Source organism: Eumetopias jubatus, unplaced genomic scaffold (assembly GCF_037043125.1).
Source record: "Eumetopias jubatus isolate StellerSeaLion01/CBP00866 unplaced genomic scaffold, mEumJub1_p1.0 scaffold_13, whole genome shotgun sequence".
NCBI classification, from domain to species: domain Eukaryota; kingdom Metazoa; phylum Chordata; class Mammalia; order Carnivora; family Otariidae; genus Eumetopias; species Eumetopias jubatus.
In genome coordinates, this window is record NW_028274819.1 from 110,145,879 (window position 1) to 110,165,188 (window position 19,310).

Below are 19,310 nucleotides of genomic sequence, written 5' to 3' on the forward strand. Positions count from 1 at the left end.
CAGATATCATAAAGGGGGAGCAGATATCATACAGAGGGGGCAGATATCATACAGAGGGGGCAGATATCATGCAGAGGGGGGCAAGTATCATACAGAGGGGACAGATATCATACAGAGGGGGGCAGATATCATAAAGGGGGAGCAGATATCATACAGAGGGGGCAGATATCATACAGAGGGGGCAGATATCATGCAGAGGGGGGCAAGTATCATACAGAGGGGACAGATATCATACAGAGGGGGGCAGATATCATACAGAGGGGGCAGATATCATACAGAGGGGGCAGATATCATAAAGGGGGAGCAGATATCATACAGAGGGGGGCAGATATCATAAAGGGGGAGCAGATATCATACAGAGGGGGCAGATATCATACAGAGGGGGGCAGATATCATGCAGAGGGGGCAGATATCATAAAGGGGGAGCAGATATCATACAGAGGGGGCAGATATCATACAGAGGGGGGCAGATATCATAGAGGGGGCAGATATCATACAGAGGGGGGCAGATATCATGCAGAGGGGGGCAGATATCATAAAGGGGGAGCAGATATACAGAGGGGGCAGATATCATAAAGGGGGAGCAGATATCATACAGAGGGGGCAGATATCATACAGAGGGGGGCAGATATCATGCAGAGGGGGCAGATATCATAAAGGGGGAGCAGATATACAGAGGGGGCAGATATCATAAAGGGGGAGCAGATATCATACAGAGGGGGCAGATATCATACAGAGGGGGGCAGATATCATGCAGAGGGGGCAGATATCATAAAGGGGGAGCAGATATCATACAGAGGGGGCAGATATCATACAGAGGGGGGCAGATATCATAGAGGGGGCAGATATCATACAGAGGGGGGCAGATATCATGCAGAGGGGGGCAGATATCATAAAGGGGGAGCAGATATACAGAGGGGGCAGATATCATAAAGGGGGAGCAGATATCATACAGAGGGGGGCAGATATCATGCAGAGGGGGGCAAGTATCATACAGAGGGGACAGATATCATACAGAGGGGGCAGATATCATAAAGGGGGAGCAGATATCATACAGAGGGGGCAGATATCATACAGAGGGGGCAGATATCATGCAGAGGGGGGCAAGTATCATACAGAGGGGACAGATATCATACAGAGGGGGGCAGATATCATAAAGGGGGAGCAGATATCATACAGAGGGGGCAGATATCATACAGAGGGGGCAGATATCATGCAGAGGGGGGCAAGTATCATACAGAGGGGACAGATATCATACAGAGGGGGGCAGATATCATACAGAGGGGGCAGATATCATACAGAGGGGGCAGATATCATACAGAGGGGGCAGATATCATAGAGGGGGCAGATATCATACAGAGGGGGCAGATATCATACAGAGGGGGCAGATATCATAAAGGGGGAGCAGATATACAGAGGGGGCAGATATCATAAAGGGGGAGCAGATATCATAAAGGGGGGGCAGATATCATAAAGGGGGAGCAGATATCATACAGAGGGGGGCAGATATCATACAGAGGGGGCAGATATCATACAGAGGGGGCAGATATCATGCAGAGGGGGGCAGATATCATACAGAGGGGGCAGATATCATAAAGGGGGAGCAGATATCATACAGAGGGGGCAGATATCATACAGAGGGGGCAGATATCATACAGAGGGGGCAGATATCATACAGAGGGGGCAGATATCATAAAGGGGGAGCAGATATCATACAGAGGGGGCAGATATCATACAGAGGGGGCAGATATCATACAGAGGGGGCAGATATCATACAGAGGGGGCAGATATCATAAAGGGGGAGCAGATATCATACAGAGGGGGCAGATATCATGCAGAGGGGGGCAGATATCATACAGAGGGGGCAGATATCATAAAGGGGGAGCAGATATCATACAGAGGGGGCAGATATCATACAGAGGGGGCAGATATCATACAGAGGGGGCAGATATCATAAAGGGGGAGCAGATATCATAAAGGGGGAGCAGATATCATACAGAGGGGGCAGATATCATGCAGAGGGGGCAGATATCATACAGAGGGGGCAGATATCATACAGAGGGGGCAGATATCATAAAGGGGGAGCAGATATCATACAGAGGGGGCAGATATCATGCAGAGGGGGCAGATATCATACAGAGGGGGCAGATATCATACAGAGGGGGCAGATATCATAGAGGGGGCAGATATCATACAGAGGGGGCAGATATCATACAGAGGGGGCAGATATCATACAGAGGGGGCAGATATCATACAGAGGGGGCAGATATCATACAGAGGGGGCAGATATCATACAGAGGGGGCAGATATCATACAGAGGGGGCAGATATCATACAGAGGGGGCAGATATCATAAAGGGGGAGCAGATATCATACAGAGGGGGCAGATATCATACAGAGGGGGCAGATATCATAAAGGGGGAGCAGATATCATACAGAGGGGGCAGATATCATACAGAGGGGGCAGATATCATAAAGGGGGAGCAGATATCATACAGAGGGGGCAGATATCATACAGAGGGGGCAGATATCATACAGAGGGGGCAGATATCATAAAGGGGGAGCAGATATCATACAGAGGGGGCAGATATCATGCAGAGGGGGCAGATATCATACAGAGGGGGCAGATATCATACAGAGGGGGCAGATATCATAAAGGGGGAGCAGATATCATACAGAGGGGGCAGATATCATGCAGAGGGGGCAGATATCATACAGAGGGGGGCAGATATCATGCAGAGGGGGGCAGAACAGAGTGGATAGCTGGCTAGAGCAGCAAAGACCTTTGACAGGTCATAGAGCTAAGACGTGGAAAGAGGCAGAAGTTTAAATAGGTTTTACCTTCTCAAGGGATTTAATTCCCTCCCACATGTCTTACTGTGTTAAAGTCCAAGAAATCATATTTATGGGTGCATACTTCTAGATGGCATCTAGAAAATTCTTATTGAATAAATACTTCATTTTAGGGCAGGGTAAAACTAAGGTCTTAGCCGAGAGTTATTTCCTGCTTTAACTAGTGATTGCAACGGAGAAGCGAGCTCTGTTTACCAAGGTTTGCAGATAACAAGACAGAATTTGGCAGAATCATAGCTCAACGCCAGGAGTCTGGGCTTTGAGAAGAAAGAACTCCATGAATTCTAACTCTGCTACTCATAGTTTTATGGGAATGTGTGCATTTTTCAGCTATGGAACACAAAACAGAGCAAAACCAAACTGAGCAAGGTAACAGTGACTATTTCTTGTGGTGGTTGCAAGAATGAAACAGCATATGGTATCTGTGAGCTCTCTGAAAACGGTGCCGACGCAGGCTAGGAGCTGCAAGGACAAGATGTGTCCCAGATCATTACGGCTCCACAGGGGTTTAGAGAAGGGAAACAAGAAGTACATAAAAAATTATGGTAAGTGCTTGGTGAGAATAACACAGTCAAATATTATGGAAATCACACAGCCGGAAAGGCTCATATTTTCTGGAAAACTAAGGAAAGGCTTCCTAGAGAAAGCAGCATTTGAGATAAACGCCCAGTAGGTGGTTGGATTTGACAGATGGAAATGAAGTGGAGAGCGGTGGAGGTCCAGGCAAGAGCGCAGGGACTGGGAAGGAGGGGAAAATGTAGGGCAGTTCAATTTGGCTGGCCAGACAGGAAGCAGAAGCACATCCGACCGGAGAGACTTGCCAGGCCTATCTTGTGGAATACCTTTATTCCAGAAGACTTCTTTTGCATTAGGGCAGGGAGTCACAAGATCAGAAATCATGTCTTACATCTTTGATGAGACATCAAAAAAATCAAGTACAATTCAAGGGAGTGCATCTGATCCTCCTCATTCATGGATCCTGTATTTGTAAATTTGCCTACTTGCTAAAATTTGGTTGTGACCCCCAAATCAACCCTTGTGGGGAGTCATTTGCAGACGTGGGTAGAGTGGTGAACAATCTGAGTCATGCAACACACATACCCAGCCACAGTCAAGCAAGATAGCACTCTGCCTTCTTGTTTTGGCTCTCGTACTGTAAACACATACCTTTGGAGGAGTCTCAGATCCTGGATACTCTCTCTGGTCTAGTTTCTTCCAACGATCCATTAGTTTGGTCACCATAGGTGTGTTAAAATCGACCAACTGGAATCCTGTAACATTGGCTCCACCGTGTATAAATCTCTCAAGAGAAATATCCTTGAATCCCTATAGAAATCAGTATGGCAGTTTGCTAAGTTCAGTTCATTAGACATTTCAGCTCTTCAATGGTAACATAAGTTAATAACCAACATGGATATCTATTGAGATTTCTGATAAAGCAATGGCTGGAAACGGTGGAGGGTTCAATTATGCCTAATTTAGCTGTTAAATTCTGTCATCCCAAGTCTAATACATGAGAAAAGGATAAAAATATTTTCAGTTCAACTCAGTTTAACAAGTATTTCTTGAATGCCTCTGAATGCCTTTTATGAAGCATGGAGGCGGATACAGGAGATGAAAATGATACCATCCAAAAGTCCCCGGTTGAGGGCATAACTGCCCTCTCACACAGATATGTAGAAATGTGTCTTATGTGAAGGGCATATCCAGGTATTATGGTACACTGAGTCTGTGATGGGCAGCACCTTTTTAGGGGGGTTCAGTTTAATTACAAAGTGGTCTGAAAGCAGACGGAGCCAATAATTTGAGCCACGGAGGGTAAAAGCTTTGATTCTATGAGTCACTACAATCCTCAAAGTCCTGGGACATGGTAACGGAAGAGAAAAGAGCAAGATATAGGACATTCGTGGACTTCTGTGTGTGGGAAACAAGATGATGCTCACCAGGTGGGCTGAGGGAAGAGTGTTCTCTTTCCGTCCACAGGTGAGTCGCAAAAATTTTGGAAAGTTGTTTACTTTCCCCTTCCTATCTATCTATCTATCTATCTATCTATCTATCTATCATTAATTTTTTTTATACCTGGCCTTTTTTTTTTCCTGCTAAGTATTTAGGTAAGGTGCTTTACAAAAACAAACACTCAATACAAGTGTAAAACAAATGGGCAATTAGAAGAAGAGGGGAGAAAACCTATTAGGTAAGTGAATTAATAAAACCAAAGGTATTGGCTCAGAGAAAAGTAACTCCCCCCAACACAAACACATGTGCACACATGAGTTTCTAGCATCTGTATTTGCTTTTTTTTTTTTTTTTGGTTTTCTCTTAGTATTTAGTGAAATGTGTTTTTTTTTAATTTTAAATATATATATTTTTATCTGTTTTAAAGATTTTATTTATTTATTTGAGAGACAGAGAACAAGCAGGGTGGGGGCAGACTCCCGTGGAGCAGGGAGCCCAACGACGAGGGGCTCGATCCCAGGACCCCAGAATCATGACCTGACCCGAAGGCAGATGCTTCACCAACTGAGCCACCCAGGCGCCCCAAGTTTTGTTTTTGTTTTTGTTTTTATGTGAATTTGATTCAACTGTGTGAGTGAACTAAGGGAAAGTGTTTTGTTTTTCTATTTTTTGGCAAAAGTAAACTCCGCAGCAGTGACCCCGCAGTTAGCACGGGAATCAGTACAACAATCAGGGAGAAGACCAGGGCCTGGGGTTGCCTCTGCCGTAATGTGTCTCAGCCTCAGTTTCGGAAACTTCTGTTTTTCGTTAATAACAAAGCAGGCTATATATGCACACTGCTGTTTGGCTATCTAAGAAGAAACAGGCCAGTCTACTGACAACTAAGCGAAGTTGCTCTGGAAAGCCCCGGGAGTGTGTATTTATAGCTAATACTGATGGTGGGCTTCTTATGTGCTGGGCACTGTGCTGAGCACTTGACACAGATGATCTAGTTTGGTTCTCCGAACAAGATGATGAGATACATCCTATTATTAGACTTATCTTACAAATAAGGAAACCAAGGCTCAGTAGATTACAGCAAAACTACTGAGGATCATATAGCAAATACATAGTAGAACCAAGATGACCCTTGTGGTGGCCTTTTCCGCCCTAGGCTCCCGTGGATTCTTACCCAAGGTAAGAGGAGAGAGGGTTATACTGTCGAAACTGTCCACGTCCTGAATCCACCTCTGTAACTTTCTGGCCGTGGGTTTCTCATGTGCAAAATGAGAATAACAATGCTAAAGTCACTAGCACATCTGGTTTGAATTCAGTAAATGATAGCTGTTATTAATTAATTCCTTCAACAAATATTTATCTCCTGCCTATTATGTGCCAGCTAATTTGACAGCTCATCAGTAACATTCTCATTTCACTGGGAGAGAAACTAGACACCAGAAAGCAAATCTATGCTTTTGAAATGAGAAAAGCACTGTCCACCAATCTCTAGCTAGTAAAATGTCAGCTGAACATTTGTTTGCTTCGAAGAGAAGATAGGGCAGACCCATGGGCAGGCAAAAAAAATTCGTTTTCTAAAAGCTACAGTGATTCAACTATTGCATTAGTTGCTAATTGATGACATTATTAGTTTCTTTCAGCATGGCTGAAACAGAAGACCTGCCACACTTCCTTCCATTGCCTCTCCCACAGCTGCAAGACACACAGGCAAAGCTGCAGCCTTCGGAAAAACCATCTGATGTCAAGTCTCTCTGATAAATAACAGTCCACATTTCTCTGATTCCATCCTGATATGCTGAAGGAGAAGGAAAAAACTACCACCACATCGGATTTTAAACTTCTTTCAGTTCTGACCTGAATGAGTGGTGGGTGGCTCAGTTAATTTTAGCTATGTCTGAGTACAGGCAATATTTTTCCTTTCATACACCTTAAAATAGTTTTATATAGAAAAGTGATAGGATCTAGGCTGTGAAGTCATTTTCTTGGAAACAATTACCTTGGTGCCTATTGAGACTTCAGTTTTTACCCAGAGAGTATTGTGGAAGGAAGGTTCTAGGAGACACTGTTGTAAAATTGTAACTCTACAGTGTGTGTGTGTGTGTGTGTGTGTGTGTGTGTGTGTGTGTGTGTGAAATCAGTGGTTAGTAACTAAGTAAACAGTATATATAGTCTCTCTATATAATATACTGACATCCTAAGGAAAGATTAACTTTCAACTTGGTTTTCCTTTTAATTTCCATTGACAGTTCATACATCCTCTGGGGGTAAAGAAGCAAAAGGAAAATAATAAATGGCAGGACTTCAGATATCCCGCTATTGATGTAAATCTGTAAATCTATCACATCACAGGTGCTTAATAAATGCTCATCCTTTAGGGTGTGACTAATTCTGATTATATTTCTGCTGTTTTGCATTTCAGGCTCAAAGGACAATGAAATCATATTGAGACAGCTCTTGTATGGTTAACAGAAGGGCTGCCAAGTAGAATGGGAGAGGTTTCCTTTTAATCTTTTAAAAACCAGGTTGTTAAGAAATTGACTTAAAGTATCTCTTTTTGGTAACCAAGTATGTAGATGGTGGAATCAGATGTGCTCAATGCAGAAAAGTTAAAAATACAGTAAGCACAAAGAAAAAGGTAAAAAAAAAAGTCTTCACGTTCATGGAATCTTGAGTGGGGTCACTGCCCATGAGTAAAAGCGTGCTAGTCTGCAAATATGGGGAACTGAGTTCTAGTTCCCATTCTGACACCAACCTGACGCCTACATATGGACAAATCACTTTACTTTCTGTATCTTAACTTCCTTACCTTCCAAACGAGGCATGGATGGTGTATGCATGTCTGTGTGTTTGTATGTGGTGAGGTCAGGGACAGGTATGCAAGAGCTGTGGTTAATCTTCAATCTTTAATACCCTGATCATTCCATAATTTTATACTACTTCAAGAAAGAGCCAGGTGTTTTCCTAAATGTAAATGGAATATATTTTAAAGAATTAGAAATCTAAATGAGAACAAGATTTTAAGAATTTGCCTTGCAGGTGCAACAATGTCAACAGTTTCTTGTTGCTCCTCACCAGGAGCAACTGCTGGAGGAGGGCAGAAGGAAGCTCTGAATACAAATACAGAGAATGGAAGGCCAGATCCCCCTCAAGGGTGGTATAGGTAATGTTTAAATGAATGCTCGCTTCGTGGCTACAGCAAGTATTTAGTAATTTTAATTTTATTTATTTGATTTATTCTTTGCAATCAGACAGGACAGAGTTTCCATCTTGCTTTTGAGACTTAGGATCTGTGTGATCTTGGGCAAATTACACTGAACCCCATTTTGCAGTCTATAGAATAAGCATCTATGTTGAGGGTTAATTAGAACAATTATAGCAACAAAATAAACACAATGACAGAAGCTGGATGCTGGAGGATACGCAGCCCTTTAACAAAGAGGGAGGGTAAGGGTACTTTTTAGAAGGTCAAATAAGACATTGTTTCTTCCTCTGGTGATCTTGCAATGTGCTAATAATGTCTTATTTGCAGCTGGGTGACAGGATGGTGGACAACACTTGGTACAGCGGAGGGGAAAGATAATGAGTTCATGGATGAAAAAAAAATTGTATTCTCTATTATTGGTGCCTGGTGTGACTTGTGAGCCCCGAAGAGGCACTATCAGATTAAGTACAAAAGGACAGCTTTCTGGAAGAAGTGACTGTTTATCAAGATTGGGTGGACTAAGGACTGCCTCCCAGGGAGACAAAGCTAAAGCTGCGAAGATAAAAGAGCTATCAGGTGTCTGGGAACTAGTCTGGTTTTGGGAAGGGGCACATGTGGGGTGGAGTGGGAGAGAGGATCTGGGGTTAGGAGGGGTAAAACTGGAAGGATTTTGCGTCTTAGGGACAATAGTGTCAATACTCCACCCTTAAGGATGTTGGCAGTGCGGTGCCTAGGTTTGGTAGGACGTGGTAACAAATGGGCACTGCTGTGTGTCCTTTTGAGAACTGCAGAAGTTTTATGGAGAGGTGAGATGTCAGGCATTAGCAGGGAGGGCTGGAGAGATCTCAGGGTCTTTCCCTTTCACAAAGCCCCTGAATCCTTTGACTGCATTTGCAGCCTAGAGCCAAAGAAATACTTTAAGCTGGGAAATGATATGATCATACCTGTTTTAAAAAACAACAACAACAACAGCAACAAGAAAAAATCCGGGAGAAAAGTAAACAAAGAACTGGAAATGAGGAAGTCGATGGGCAAAGTAGGGAAGCATTTTTCTTACTTAAATCTCTGAAAAACAGACACTAGTGAACCAACAGATAAGGTTTTCCTGCTGCTAAGTATCTTGGAAATTTCTAGAACAGAGTTTAATCTAATGAGATACAATTAGACGACAGGTATGTCTAAGTAAAACATTCCCACATACAAACCAGAAACAGGACAGAGGAAAGAAAGATTTTAGCAACCTTTCTTTTGTTACAAATTTTACTCATCCTTGATGTGCCAAATGACAGCGGCAGTGATATCAGAAAAATTTCAAGAACCCGGGAGGGGCACGTCCCTGCACATACATATCAGGCAAAGCTCATGCTATTCGGATGGCATCAACTCTTGTGGGTCTTCATGGACGCTTAGCAGTCTAAAGTTTGAGTCACAAAGAAAAGGGATCCTTGTTTCTTTCGGCCCTTGGCTGGGGAGGTGAGGTCCCAGCCCAGTGCACAAGCAGCAAAGCGAACCAGTGGGACATGGAGAACATCAATCTGTTCCTGTTTCATCAAGACAGAAGGATGCATGGGATTGAATTATAGTTAACTGAAGATGATAAATTTAACTTATGGATAATGAAAAGACAGTTTTGAGTAGTGCTGATGAGCTTTCACAACCCATTTGCATCCTTACTCATAATGAAATGGAGTGTTATTTTATTTAAATATGTGAAATCTGCCTTTGATATTTCAGGTAAAGGATTTAATGGCCACTAAGAAGCCAATATTTCTGGGACATTACTTGTTTTCTTTCTTGGTTTAGAAGATTATCATTTGAAAAGAATAAAAAAAATATCCATAATGAAATTTGGCTTCTCTGTGGAGATAACCCTGCTTAATTATAAGGGAGCTCCTTAACTTGTACTTTAAAAATGTGTGCTTGTAAATTCATGATATATTTTAGGCAGCACATATGGATGTCTGATGTCTGTCTTGCTTCATTCTTCTCTTTTTGGTAAATACGAGTTGGCCTTCATACCTTCTGCTTTCTTTTTCAATGTTATGACTACAGAATATTTTATAGCATCTGGACTACTTGTAGCCACCAGTAACTAATAAGAATTATTATTTTAGAAATCAGTTCTTGCTACTACTGTTAAATCAGTCTTTTCTTCAGCTTTATTGAGGTATAACTGACAAGTACACTTGTAATATACCTAAAGTGTACAACGTGATGATTTGATGTACGTATACCTCGTGAAAGCGTTCCCACCATCGAGTTTATTAACACACCCATCACCTCACATGTTTACCTTTATTTTTGTCTCTTTTGGTGAGAACCTTCAGTTCTACTCTCTTGGCAAATTTCATTTACATAATACAGTATTACAAGCTACAGCCACCATGTTACATATTAGATTCCAAGACCATATTCATCTCATAACTGACAGTTTGTAGCCTTCTACTAACTTCTTCCTATGTTCTCCACCCTCCAGCTCCTGGCTAGCAACACTGTTCTCTAGGAGTTAATATAGGAGTTAGATTTCTTAAAAAAATTCCCGATATAGGTGATACCATGCAGTGTTTGTCTTACTCTGTCTTCTTTCATTTAGCATTATGCCATCCTGGTGCATCCATGTTGTCAGAAATGGTGGAGTTTCCTTCTCTTTTATGGCTGATGTATACATATATTTTATCCATTCATCTGTTGATGGACACAGGCTGTTTCTATACTTTGGCTACTGTGAATAATGCTACAATGAACATAGGGGTATAGATATCTTTTAGATATTATGATTTTTTTCCTTTGGATATATACCTAGAAGTTGGATTGCTATTTTTAACTTTCTGAAGAATCTCCATATTGTTTTCCATAGGGGCTGCATCAGTTCCCATTTCCACCAACAGTGCACAGGGATTCCCATTTTTCTACACCCTTACCAGCATTTGGTTCTCTCTTTTAGATAATAGCTATGCTAACAGATGTGAGCTAGTATCTCACTGTGGCTTTGATTAGCATTTCCCTCATGATTAGCGATGCTGAGCACTTTTTCATGTACTATTTGGCCATCTGTGTGTCTTTTTTGTTAAAATAGTCTTCTGCCCATTTTTATTTATTTTTTAAAAAGATTTTATTTATTTATTATTTATTTGAGAAAGAGAGAGAGAGAGAGCACAAGCCAGAGGGAGAGGCAGACTCCCTGCTGAGCAGGCAGCCCGAAGCGGGACTCGATCCCAGGACCCCAGGATCACGACCTGAGCTGAAGGCAGATGCTTAACTGACTGAGCCACTGAGGTGCCCCCTCTCTGCCCATTCTTTAATTGAGGTATTTGTTTGTTGTTGTGGGTTTTGTTTTTTTGCTATTGAGTTGTAAAAATTCCTTGTATATTTTGGATATTAATATCCCTTATTAGATACGTGGTTTGCAAATTTTTTCTCCCATTCTGTAAGTTGCCTTTTTATCTTGTTGAATGGCTTCCGTTGATAGGTACAAGGCTTTTTAGTTTGTCATGGTCCCATTTGTTTATTTTTGCTTTTTGTTGCTGTGCTTTTGGAGTCAAATCCAAAAAAAACATTGCTAAGATCAATGTCAAAGGGATTACTTCCTAGGCTTTCTCCTGGGAGTTTTACAGTTTCAGGTCTCATGCTGAAGAATTTAACCCATGTTTGAATTAATTTTTGTGTACGGTATAAGATTTCTGCATCCACATTCATCAGGAATATAAGCCTTTAATTTACTTTTTTTTGGTACTGTCCCTATCTGACTTTGGTGTCAATGTAACACTGGCTTTTAAAAATTATTTTGGAAGTGTTCCTTCCTCTTCTATTTGTTGGAATAATTTCAAAAGGATTGGTATTAATCCTTCTTTTAGTGTTTGGTAGAATTTGCCCATGAAACCATTTGGTTTTAGACTTTTTTGGTGGGAGTGTTTTGATTACTGATTAAAACTCTTTACTTGTTAATTGGTCTTTCTTTTTCATCATAATTCATGCATAGTAGGTTGTGTACTTCTGGGAATTTATCTGGTTCTTCTAGTGTTCTAATGTGTTGGTACGTAACTGTTTATAGCACTTTCTTACTATCCTTTGTATTTGTATCATATGAGTTGTAATGTATCTTCTTACATTTCTTATTTTAAGTGTTCTTTCTTTTTTTCTTAGTCTAGCTAAAGATTTGTCGATTTTGTTGATCTTTTCATAAAACCAGCTCTCAGTTTCATTGATCTATTGTCTTTTTAGTCTCTATTTCATTTATGTTCACTCTGACCTTTGTTTTTTCCTTTCTTCTACAAACTTTGAGCTTAGTTTGTTCTTCTTTTTCTAGTTCCTTGAGGTATAAAGTTAGATTGTTCATTTGATTTTTCTTTTTTCTTCATGTAGGCATTTATCACTATGAACTTCCTTCTCAGATCTGCTTTTGCTCTATTCCACATGTTCTAGTATGTTATGTTTCCATTTTCACTTTCTCAAGGAACTTTTCTATTTCTCTTTTAATTTCTCATTTAAGCCATTGGTTGTTCAGGAGCATTTGTTTAATCTCCATGTATTTGCATACTTTTGAAATTTCTTCTGGTAATTGATTTCTAGCTTCATATCAATGTGGTTAGAAAGGTTGCATGATATAATTTCAGGCTTCTTAAACTGATGAAGACTTGTTTTGTGGCCTAACATATGATCTATCCTGCAGGATGTTGCATATGTACTTGAAAAGAATGTATATTCTGCTGCTCTTAAATGGAATATTCTGTCGCTGTCTGTTAGGCCCATGTGGTCCAACAGGCAATTTAAATCCATGTCTCCTTGTTGAGTATTCTGAGTCAAGGATCTAGCCATTATTGAAAATGGGGTACTGAAACAAAAATACAGTCAAGAAATGGGCAGAAGACATAAACAGACATTTCTCTAAAGAAGACATACAAATGGCCAGCAGACCCATGAAAAGGTGGTCAACATCACTTGGCATCAGGGAAATCCAAATCAAAACCACAATGAGATACCACCTCACACCAGTCAGAATGGCTAAAATTAACAACTCGGGAAGCAACAGATGTTGGTGAGGATGCAGAGAAAGGGGAACCCTCCTACACTGTTGGTGGGAATGCAAGCTGGTGCAACCACTCTGGAAAACAGTATGGAGAGTCCTCAAAAAGCTAAAAATAGAACTACCCTTCAACCCAGCAATTGCACTACTAGGAATTTATCCAAAAGATACAAAAATAGTGATTCAAAGGGGCATATGCACCCCAATGTTTATAGCAGCATTATCCACAATAGCCAAACTATGGAAAGAGGCCAGATGTCCACTGACAGATGAATTGATAAAGAAGATGTGGGGTGTGTATGTGCGTGCGCACACACGTGTATATATAATGGAATATTACTCAGCCATCAAAAGAGTGAAATCTTGCCACTTGTAATGACATGGATGGAACTAGAGTATATTATGCTAAGTGAAATAAGTCAGTCAGAGAAAGACAAATACTATATGATTTCACTCATATGTGGACTTTAAGAAATAAAACAGATGATCATAGGGGAAGGGAAGGAAAAATAACATAAGATAAAAACAGAGAGAGGCAAACCATAAGAGACTCTTAATAATAGGGAATAAGCTGAGGGTTGTTGGAAGGGAAGTGGGTGGGGGGATGGAGTAACTGGGTGAAGGGCATTAAGGAGGGCACTTGATATGATGAGCACTGGGTGTTATATGCAACCAATGAATCACTAAACTCGACCCTGAAACTAATAATACACTCTATGTTAACTAACTTGAATTTAATTAAAAAAAAAAGGAAAATGGGGTATTTAAATTCCCTATTATTTCTGGGTTGCTATATCTCTTTTCAGATCTGTTAATATTTGCTTTGTTATATATTTAGGTGTCCTGCTGTTGGGTGCAAAAGTGTTTACAAATGTTGTATTTTATTGATGAATTAACTCTTTTATCATTAAAAATGATATTCTTTGTCTTCTGTTACAGTTTCTGGCTTCAGGTCAATTTGTCTGATATAACTATCAGACATAACTGTCTTCTTTCCTCAGTTTCCATTTGCATGGTGTTTTTTCCCTTTTTTCACTTTCAATCTGTTTGTATCCTTAAAGCTGAAATGAGTCTCCGTAGGCAGCACAGAGTTAGGTCTTTTTTTCTTTCTTTCCTTCTTTTTTAAATTCATTCAGCCACTCTATGTCTTTTGATTGGAGAATATAGTTCATTTACATTTAAATAGATGTCAGTAGGAATAGATTTAGTATTGACATTTTGTGAATTGTTTTCTAGTGGATTTGTAGTTCCTTTCTCCCTCTCTTGTTCTCTTCTTTTGTGATTTGATGATTTTCTGAGGTTTTTTGATTCCCTTCTCTTCATGTTTTGTGTTTCTTCTATGATAAGTTTTTGCTTTGTGGTTACCATGAGGCTTTACTAACACATCTTATAGCTATAATAGTCTATTTTAAGCTGGTAACAACTAAACTGAATGCATACAAAAACTCTACAATTCTACACATTTCTTCCCACATTTTGTTTTTGATGTCACAGTTTACATCTTTTTATATTGTGTATATGTTAAGAAATTATTGTAGTTATAATTACTTCTAATATTTTAGTTTTTTAACCTTTATGTTAGAGTTAGACGTGATCTACCCACCACTATGACAATATTGGAGTATTCTGAATTTTTCTGTATACTTACCATTAGCAGTGGGTTTTATACTTTCATATGTTTTTTTTTAAAGATTTTATTTATTTATCTGAGATATAGATATATATATATATATATATATATATAGAGAGAGAGAGAGAGAGAGAGAGCACAAGCAGGGGGAGTGGAAGGCAGAGGGAGAAGCCGGTTTCCCACAGAGCAGAGGGAGCCCGATGCGGGACTCGATCCCAGGACCCTGGGATCATGACCTGAGCCAAAGACAGTCGCTTAACCGACAGCCACCTAGGCGCCCTACTTTCATATGTTTTTATGTTACTAATTTATGTCCTTTTATTTCAGCTTGAAACATTAACATTTCTTGTAAAACCATTCATGATCAACTCTTTCAGTCTCTGCTTCTCTGGAAAATTCTTTCTCTCTCCTTCAGTTCTCAAGGACAACTTTGCCAGGTAGAGTATTCTTGGTTAGCAGTTTTTTTCCTACCAGCACTTTGAAGACATACATCATCCCGCTCCCTTCTTACTTATAAAGCTTCTGCGGATAGTCTTGTTGTACTTCCCTTGTACATAACAAGGTACTTTCCTCTTGCTGCTTTTAAGATGCTCTCTGTCTTCAAAGAGAGTTTCAAAGAGAGTCTTCAAAGTTGTGAATAACTTAACTGTAACGTGTGTCTCAGTGTATATCTCTTAAGATGCAGCTTATTTGGTATATTTTGGTCTTCCTGGAATTGGATTTATATGACTTTCCCCAGGTTAGGGAACTTTTTAGTCATTATTTCTTTGAAGAAGCTTTCTGCTCCTTTGTCTCTCTCTTCTCCTTCCGGGAGCCCTATAATGTATCTATGGGTCCGTGATGCTATATTCTAAGTCCCTTAAGCTATCTTCACTCCTTTCATTCTTTTTTTTTTTCTTTTTGCTTCTCTGATTGAGTAGATTCCACTGCCTTGTCTTCAAGTTGGCTGATCTTCTTTCCACTTATTCTAGTCTACCACTGAACGCCTCTACTGAATTTTGTAGTTAGTTACTGTATTCTTCAGCTCTGTGATTTCTGTTTGGTATTTTTTTTTTAATATTTTCTAACTCTTTGTTGAAATGCTTCCTTTGTTAATGCCTTGCTCTCCTGACCTCAACAAACAACTGTATGAGTGTTATTTTGAACTCTATTGTGTAAGTCACTTATTTCCATTTCATTAAGATTTGTTTCTGGAGATTTATTTTGTTCTTTTGTTTGGAATGTATTTCCTCGTTTCTTCATTTTTCTTGATTTCCTGTGTGGGCTGGTTTCTGCACATTCGGTAACAGAGATAGCTCCACCAGTCCTGACACACTGGAGTCGTGCAGGAGATGAGCCTCATCCTAGTCAGTACGGGCTAAACTGCTGGTTGTCTTTTAAATCTATGTGATTACTCAAACAGCCTTCTTTTTTTTTTTTAGTGGCTCCTAGGAGTTGAGGGACCTGACAGTGTTCCAAAGGAAAGGATCACAGTTAGCACCTAGATGCAGGCTGATGGTAAGACCAACTCTCAAGAAACAGCTTGTGAAATATATAGTCAAACCCTTTTCAGGGAAAGACTTGCCAGTTCCCTCTCCACTGAGCCCTGGGGGAATACCTGGGTGAGCACTCTTGCATACCTGTTAAGAGCTGCCTCATTGTTCACTACAGTCCTGTGGGATTTGTGAATGCAAGCTCCATTGGTTATCAGATCCAATCATCCCTTGAGTGGCAAGAGTAAAACGCAGGGCACCAGGCATGTGTACAGTCTTCTTTTAGAGACAGGCTGATAACCTGGTTTTATAGTGGGAGTGAGCCAGAGGGAGAAGGTGACAGAAATGCCCACCAGCTCCCCTGGGCTCCATGGGGGATCATAGCCAGTTCCTTAATGCATGCGGCGAGACTCTTGCATATGGACTCTCAGCAGCAGATTGTAAAGTACGTAGTCAATTTCCTTTCAGGGACAGAGTAGAGATGGGCACTTTTGCCTGCTCCCTCTGTGCTAATAAAGCCTGTGAGGATAGTTAACAGTGAATGCTCACAAGCCCGTTAAGAATGGTTTCTATAGTCCTGTGGGTCTTGTGGATGTATAACCAACTGGCTTTCAGAGGTAGGTGTTTTGGGGGCCTGTCTCTTGAGTGACAGCCTTAAAAGCTGGGGTGCTAAATGTATGGTCCAAATCCTCTGCTGCTCATGGAGAAGCTGGAAGTTGGGGATGCCCTCTTGATTGTATGGTACTGTGCTGGGTATAGTTTCTGTGGAAAGAGTATGTCTCAGCCTTTCCTACCTATTTCAATGTGGGTTATTTTCTTAGTTGCCTGATGTGTGTAGGAGTCACTGAGCTAGTTTCCCGAATTCTCTCAGAGGGACTACTCTGTGTGTATCTGGGGGAGGAGGGGAGCTCAGGAGCTCCAACTAAACAGTCCTGCTGAATTGGTGAAGTAGCAGTTTCTCATTAATTGTAAATTGTAATTGGAAGTTATAAACGGAATTATTCTCTTAACTTCATTCTCAGAATGTTAGTTGCTACTATACAGAAATGCAGAAATTTTTTATATTCACCTTATATCCTGAAACCCTGCTGAATCTACTTATTAGTTCTCATATTAGATTTTTTTATTAGATTCCTTAAGAATCTAATTAAGATTCCTTATTTTTTATTAGATTCCTTAGGATTTTCTATTCACAAAGTCTTTTTTTTTTCCCAATCTGAATGCCTTTTCTTTCTTTTTCTTGCTAAAAGCTTCAGTACAATGTTCAACATAAGTGATGAGGGGGCATCCTTGTCTGTTCCTGATCTTAGGAGGAAATCATTCAGTCTTTCAACATTAACCATATTAATATAACTTTTCTTTTTGATAATGGATTTACTTCCTATTTGGGAATCCTATGCAATAGTTCTCAAGAAATAGCTGTTGATTGGCCCAATGAAACAAAATTCATTCTGGTTTTGGAAATCACAGTTATTTAGAGATACATGAATAAGTCGAGAAAGCATAATTGATACAATATATTATAATGCAGATATGCACAAGTTACTGATGGTGACTTATGGTAATCTTTCACCATATGAATTTGATAGTCTATTGCTGAATTTTAATATCTCAATTCCATAATGTGATCCATCCACTAAAAATTCCTGTGTCAGAGGGTGATGGCCCACTCATGGATAAATCTGAATCTCTTTTGCAGCCTTTGGTTCTTTTCCTGTCTTAAGCAAAAGATCCTGACCAAAGAAATATGTGGTAGGAAAAGAGAAAAAGGAGAAAACATTCTTAACTTCTCTAAAATGAACCACATCTGAGATCAAGCCCTTTGGCCAGACGATGCTCTAATGAAGCAAGGAGAATGGCACTCTGTGTAGCTCTCTTTCCGTCTACACTGCAGAGTTAACAAGAAATACTTGGTGAGCCTTGGCAAGAAATCTAAAAGGACCTGCCTTAGGCCTTGCAGGATTTTATACCAGTGTATGTATCTTGTTCAATAACCATCTATATATAATATATGAAAAGCTGACATAATCTAAAAAAAATATGGATTACTTGCAACCAAAAGATTTCCTTATATAGCCATTTCAATCTTGCTTTTCTTAAAATCAGAAGACATGGGTCATCAGTTCAATCATCCTTGTGATATCCTAAGTATTGGCAATCTTGATCCATACAGTGGTACATTTATCATTTATACAGAGAAAAGACCATTATTTAATTTGCCAGGTGATATCATAGTAAAGCAAACATCATAATTACTTTTAAAGGTTGCTTTGGCAGATGTCAAGCTAGTCTGCATCAACATATATTGAACTGCGCATTAGAAATATAATAACCACTGTAACAAAAATCTTATCTTAGGGGTTATAAAAAGCTTAGTAAGTAATGTAATTTATTCATTTACTGAAACGTTATTTTAAAGCACAGTTAAAATAATCTGGAAAGCTTGAGTAATTCTTCTGAAAAACAGAAAATAGAGAGCTCTTACCAAGTTTGCAATGATGTAATGGTAGCCTTTTACATGCTTCCCAACGCTCACAATCTATGAAAATAGAAGGAAACAAGAGAAAACCAATTTAACTTTACTGAAGGATATTTTTTAAAATAGAATTTTAACTATTTTAACCTAATTCCACGTGGAAACATGAGAAAATGTTACACTTTTCCTTATAACTAGAAGAAATTCCTAAGCTACCTTAAAAATTAAGTGATTAAAGTAAAAAAAAAAAAAAACCCAACACACTAATTTCAATCATGCTGTATAAATGATCTTTCATTCAGTAAACCTTGTTCAAAAAACTACTATGCTATAATTCCCTCAAAGAGAAGGAGATGGTTTTGAAACAAATTGATGGTTCATATATATATATATATTCTTTTATATATATATATATATAAAAGGATATACACAAACATAAGAAACTTAAAATTATTTTGGTCCAAAGAATATAGACATCCTTAATTTGTTGATAATTTATAGAAATGTATGATAAGCTGTTAGGTGTCTTCCACTATTAAGAATGATTTTCTATGAGTAGACTGTATTTTTGTCCTGAGCAGCAAGCAAGGTTTTTGTAAGGCACAGTATCTGTGTTTAGATGCCTCTGATACTACAGAATACTTAGTTAATTCCCACCTGCATATGGATAGAACAATACTTTATTATAATCAAAAGAATAAA

At 39.6% G+C, this 19,310-nt stretch overlaps 1 protein-coding gene across 1 annotated transcript in view; it reads right to left on the bottom strand.

Moving 5' to 3' along the window:
• GRIA4 (glutamate ionotropic receptor AMPA type subunit 4) overlaps positions 1–19,310 on the bottom strand; it is a 224,683-nt gene that overhangs the window by 70,678 nt on the left and 134,695 nt on the right. Inside the window, exons 3-4 of the mRNA XM_088017525.1 lie at positions 18,618–18,671; positions 4,020–4,178 (exon numbers count right to left, since the gene is read on the bottom strand). Of these exons, the coding sequence (XP_087873651.1) occupies positions 4,020–4,178; positions 18,618–18,671 (213 nt within the window). The remainder of the gene's footprint in view (positions 1–4,019; positions 4,179–18,617; positions 18,672–19,310) is intronic.